The following is a 5,512-nucleotide window of genomic DNA, read 5'->3' on the forward strand; positions in this document are numbered from 1 at the left end:
CCAGCAAGATAAATATATAACATTAATTAAAAACTTATAATCGTTAGGTCAATTTGGTAGCAATCAGATGGTGGAGGTGGAAGGCAGCAAGAGAGATAAAAGGGAATCAGAGAGATGCTAAAATATATAAACTGGGAAAAATAGCAAGTGGCAGGAGCTGTATTCGTATACTATTATTTTGATTAAAAAGAAAAAATAATAATTTAAAGTTCAAAGAAAATAAAAATATAAGAGTAGTTTGGTCGTGCATTTCATCGAACAGAGATGACTTTGGACAAAAGCAGACCGCAAGACAGGCAGTGTACGAATTACAAAAGGTGGCGCAATGATAATATGTGAAGAAATGAAAGAGTACAATAATGTTTAGTATCAAAGCAAGCAAGCGTTCACAACAAAACTATGTAATCAAACAGAGAAAATTAAACAATCAAAACATCAATCAAGTAAAGAAGGTTACAAACCCCGTTCAAAGATATGTAAGCTTTACTCTCATAACTAAAAATATCTCAAGTAACATCCCAGTTCTCACAAATGAACCGTCTCAAAATCTAAGGCTACATACCGATGACTAGCATCTAGTTTAACAAAGACATCTTACACTGTAAAGATCAATCACACCAAAACTTTCCAGATAACCAAAAAGATGAATTGGGTTGCAACTGCAAGAGGAAATTTAGCAGTATCCATCAAAGAAATGTGAACTCTCTTGACCTTAAACTGTCTACTGACCATCTTGACTCTCGTCCTTGGCAAGTTTAATCATGTCATCAATTCGGAGTATCGTTATAGCTGCTTCAGTTGCGAACTGTGACAAAATAAAGAAACAATTTTTTCGTAAGGCCTCAAGTAAAGGTGGCAAAACAGGTAAACATGTCGTAACAAATTAGGGCAATGTGTCAATAGAAGTATGGAGCAAGAAGAATATGTTGTGCAGGTCAAAATCAAGAAGAGTGGATGGGCCAAAACAGTCAAATGATGACCCATTTCCTACAGCTAATATAATAACTAATCAGTAAGTGAAATGATGATATATTCCCTACGAGGCTAAAATAAATATGATCAAGTAGAAGGGACCCCGCCCACGCACGGAAAGCAAGCGCCAGTGGCGATAAATGGGTCAAATCTCCAACCCACGAAATACGAAGACAAATTCCTGATAACTCACCTGTAGTATCTTAACCTTGCTCATTGCAGGTTCTATAACACCAGCTTCCAAGTTGTTACGAACTGTACCCTTTACTAGGTCAAGACCCATGCTAGAAAAAAAAACACAATTCAGAAAGAAATTAGTATGTCACTTGAGATGAAATTATCAACTAAAATGAACTAAATAATAGAATGTTACCTAGATAGATGCTTTTTATCTGCCTTAGTTTGTGCAGTGTGGTGATAGGCACGCAGTTTGGCTACCAAATCCGTTGCATCCTTCGCAGCATTGACAGCAAGAACCTGTACAACAAACATGAAACATTTTATATAGGATAGAGTTATGAAAACGTTAGATGACATATAAAACTTGACCACATCAAACCTTTGGAATTATCAACAATGATTCAGCAAATTCTGCAATTGCCAGCTGTTCCCGCGATCCCAAAGTTGTAGCAAGGTACTCCAAATACACAGACAATGCAGCCTCAACTGCTCCTCCACCAGCAACAACCTGATTGAACAGTTTACCAATATTCAGTATATGGTGTAAGTGTGCATGTGTACATATATATGCATTTTAAAATATAAACTTACTGAATTGGATTCGAGGGTCCTCTTGACAATACATAAAGCATCATGCAAAGCTCTATCCATTTCATCAAGCATGAAGTCATTAGCACCTCGGAGAATTAAAGAAACCTGTAGCAATTATCACAAAACCAATCAATTGAGATATGCAACGTTTAGAGGTACGAAAAAACAACAATGGAATATAATTATATCACATACTGCACTTGTTGTTTTAGTTCCCTTTATCAGTATCACATCATCATCTGCAATGCGCTCCTCCACTACTTCATCTGCATATCCAAGGAATGATGAATCAAACGTCTCTTCTCCTTCCATGTCAGCAAACGTTGAAACCGCAGTTGCACCAGTGGACTTGGCAACATGGCGTAAATCCTCTTTCCGCACCCGTCTAACGGCAATTGCACCAGCCTCCACAAAATACTGAGTTGATACAAAAAATTCAATTAGAAAATTGAATATGCATCATGTAATAAACAGAACATCATTCAAAATACAAACATCTCACCTTAAGTGCCATGTCATCAATTCCCTTGGTAGTTAAAATAACATTAGCACCAGCCTTTAGTATTTTTTCAATACGTTCTTTCGTCATATCAGATTCTCTGTAACATAGTTTGTTGTAAGGTAAGCTCTAACATAAATTTATATTCATATGATAATTGAAGCACTAGGCCTCAAAACAAATAAAATATGATGTGTCCCACCTTTGACGAATCTTCTCCAACTCACGTGGGTCAGAGACCAAAACCTGAACCCCCAATTGCATTTTTGTCTTTTGGAGATTGAAATCGAGACAAGCAATCCTTGCAGGAGAAACCCTCATAGGCATTCCTTGTGCTGCGCGTCCAGTGTTAAGGGCATAACCTTTCATCAAGTAGCTTTCTTTAGCACTTTTTCCATGAGCTTTTAATATATTGATTCCCTGATAGGCAGATTGGTCAAGTTGGTTTGAATGTCAAAAACAACCCAGAAACTAGCAGGCAATGAATGAAAATCTTAGAATGAATTTTGTAAACTTATCATGTTTCAAGTGTGATTTTTAATTTAGAGTAATCATGTCACAAAAAACTTTCTACCAATTGGCAGAAAAAATTAAAGGAGAAACAGTGACGACATAATCAATGACCAACCTTGATTGGGTACTTGACTTCACCCCGAGCATTGGTCATCTTCACGGCTAGTACAGCTTCAACAACCTAAGGATACAACCAGTACATATTGTTTCTTCAGGCATTAAGAAGTTGAAGAAGGTGTATCAACTCGAGAAACACATCAGAATTATCAAAACACAGAAGAAAGAATAAGATGAAAGTCTATCTTTGAATATACCAAATTTGCAAAGAAGTCATCATCACTTGCTAACAGTTTTGAAGACATGCTTGTCTTTGCACAGTTCACAAGAGAATCTTTTCCAAGCTTATCAACCTAAAAGAAAGATATACCAGAGTAAGATGGTCACAAGATAGCGAAAGAGTCTGACAAATGTTTAGATTAAAGACAGAAACTCCAGTTCTAGCAAAAGCTAACTTCCAGCATCTCCCCATATAACTTAATAATATATGGTACCTTGATTGCAAGCTTTTCCTCGATATATTTGCATGCTTCTCTCATTGCAAGCTGACATAAAAAAAAAAGTATTGTAAGAAAAATGTAACAAGATAGTTCCAAAAAATGATTTATAATCATATTGAGAAGCCAAAAAATTGAGCAACACTCACTCTGTAACCACTTATTACGGATGTCGGGTGAATCTTATTCTTTACAAGATCATTTGCCCTCTGCAAAATAATCATGGTGTCATACATTATTATAAGAGATTCTGATAATATTCAGATTTATTTGTGAAACTTATGTCTTCAAAATAACATAATCTTCATAACAACGATTTGTACACTCGAAAATAACTATACCTTGAGTAACTCAGCGGCTATAATGACCACAGAAGTTGTGCCATCTCCTACTTCTCTATCTTGAAGCTCGGCCAATTCAACAAGAACCTATATAATAGCCAGAACTCAGAGTACTTTTAACACGTATTAAACAGGCTAAAAATTAAAAAGACATCAATATATAAAACAAAAAAACCAAGAAAATAAACCGAAAGATATAAAAAATGTCATGTCTCACCTTGGCAGCTGGATGCTCAACATCCAACATTTTGAGAATTGTAGCACCATCATTTGTGATAGTTACATCTCCGATATCGTCAACCAACATCTGATACACAAAACCACATTAGCTAAATTCGGGCAAAGTTAAATTTCACTACAATATACATCAGATAAAAAAAATGCAAGTGAATTGTATACATCAAGTATAAGAGGAATTCCATATGGAGGTCACAAACAACATTATATGACCAATCTAATGTACTCATGAATGAAGAGCTTATCAACTAAAAAGGAGACTATTTAACAAAGATAATTGTGATGAAGAAAAAAAAAAGAACCAGGTCATATTCCTTTATTTAAAGTAAAATGCCCACTTGTTAGGACTTATCTAAGATGGCGTTTATATTAAACCAGATAAGAAAATGACTGAAAAAGCCGCCAATGAGCTACGTTTTCCATCAAGTCACCGACTTTCAGTAAATTTCTTTCACACATTGTTCACTCAACACATTAAACTAACATCGCTAATCCATCTAGATCATATTTATCTAGACACAAACTATATCAATACAACACTTCACCAATAATAATATTAAAAAATAAAAAATAAAAAAAAATAGGCCCTATAGTGTCAAGTCACAAATCACATCCTTAATCCAAATCTTAATTATGAAAAATTACAAGATTAATATTCACTTTTATTAGATCCAGAGCACACAAATCCTTATATACCCTAAACTAAACTTTATAACAAAACACACATTAACACATATACCAAACCAAAATCTATAGATATATATATATTCATATACATACCTTATCGAGTCCAACAGGCCCAAGTGAAGTCTTGACAATATTAGATACAGATTGACAAGCAGTTACTGCACATCCACAGAAACATCCATACATCATTATACAAATATACATATACATATATATATATATGTATATATAAAAGTTTACATTTTTTTAGCTATAAATATAGAAATAAAACTAGGGTTTAAGAAATTACTGTTTTGGGTGCGAACATCTTGGCCAGATTGACGATCTCCAAGAATATCAAGAGGCTGTGACATTTTTTGTGTTTATTATTTATTATTATTTTATTTTTTGTTTGGATTTTGAAGGTGGAAATGATGGGGTTTTTTTTTATAATTTTTATAGAACCCTAATTTTTGTTTTGTGATTTGGAGGGTGAATGTGTGAAGTGTGAAAGTGAAACCTTTTTAGTGTATTGTGTTTCTGCTACTTTTATTCCAGGGTTTTCTGACCCGGTTTCCATATATTTTTAAACGAGTCTATTCACTTGGACCGGGTTAGACCGGATTAGATTTTTTTCTTTCATTCTTCTATATGCATCCGTTTCATTTATGGGTAGCTTACAAATTTTTACCCATCAAATATTTGTTCATATATAACTTTATTTATATGTAAATTAAACTTTTTTTTATATGCTCAATAAATATAACCAAAATTTTTTTAAAAAGTTAATGTTTGGATAAATAAAAACATTCATATCAAATGTTTTATTGGGCTACTATTAAAGACTTTTTATGCAATTATCACAAAGTTGGATTCTAGACTTTATAACATAAAAGGTAAATAATGCGTTAGGCTAGTCATTAAAGAAAAGTTAATTTGTGCCCAAAGAATCACAAGGT

General features: G+C 33.9%; 1 protein-coding gene across 1 annotated transcript; it reads right to left on the reverse strand.

Moving 5' to 3' along the window:
• Positions 1-419: 419 nt before the first annotated feature.
• Positions 420-5,005, reverse strand: LOC122595159 (T-complex protein 1 subunit alpha). The gene is made up of 16 exons (XM_043767482.1): positions 4,864-5,005; positions 4,668-4,732; positions 3,868-3,957; positions 3,651-3,737; positions 3,459-3,518; positions 3,307-3,357; positions 3,070-3,165; positions 2,871-2,936; positions 2,445-2,662; positions 2,246-2,342; positions 1,939-2,160; positions 1,744-1,848; positions 1,532-1,660; positions 1,346-1,449; positions 1,166-1,256; positions 420-805 (listed from the first exon to the last, which is right to left on the reverse strand). Exons 1-16 carry the CDS (start codon positions 4,925-4,927, stop codon positions 722-724), a joined length of 1,629 nt encoding a protein of 542 aa, XP_043623417.1. The 5' UTR covers positions 4,928-5,005; the 3' UTR covers positions 420-721.
• Between the last annotated feature and the right edge of the window lie 507 nt (positions 5,006-5,512).

The sequence above is a fragment of the Erigeron canadensis genome, chromosome 4, assembly GCF_010389155.1.
Source record: "Erigeron canadensis isolate Cc75 chromosome 4, C_canadensis_v1, whole genome shotgun sequence".
NCBI lineage: Eukaryota > Viridiplantae > Streptophyta > Magnoliopsida > Asterales > Asteraceae > Erigeron > Erigeron canadensis.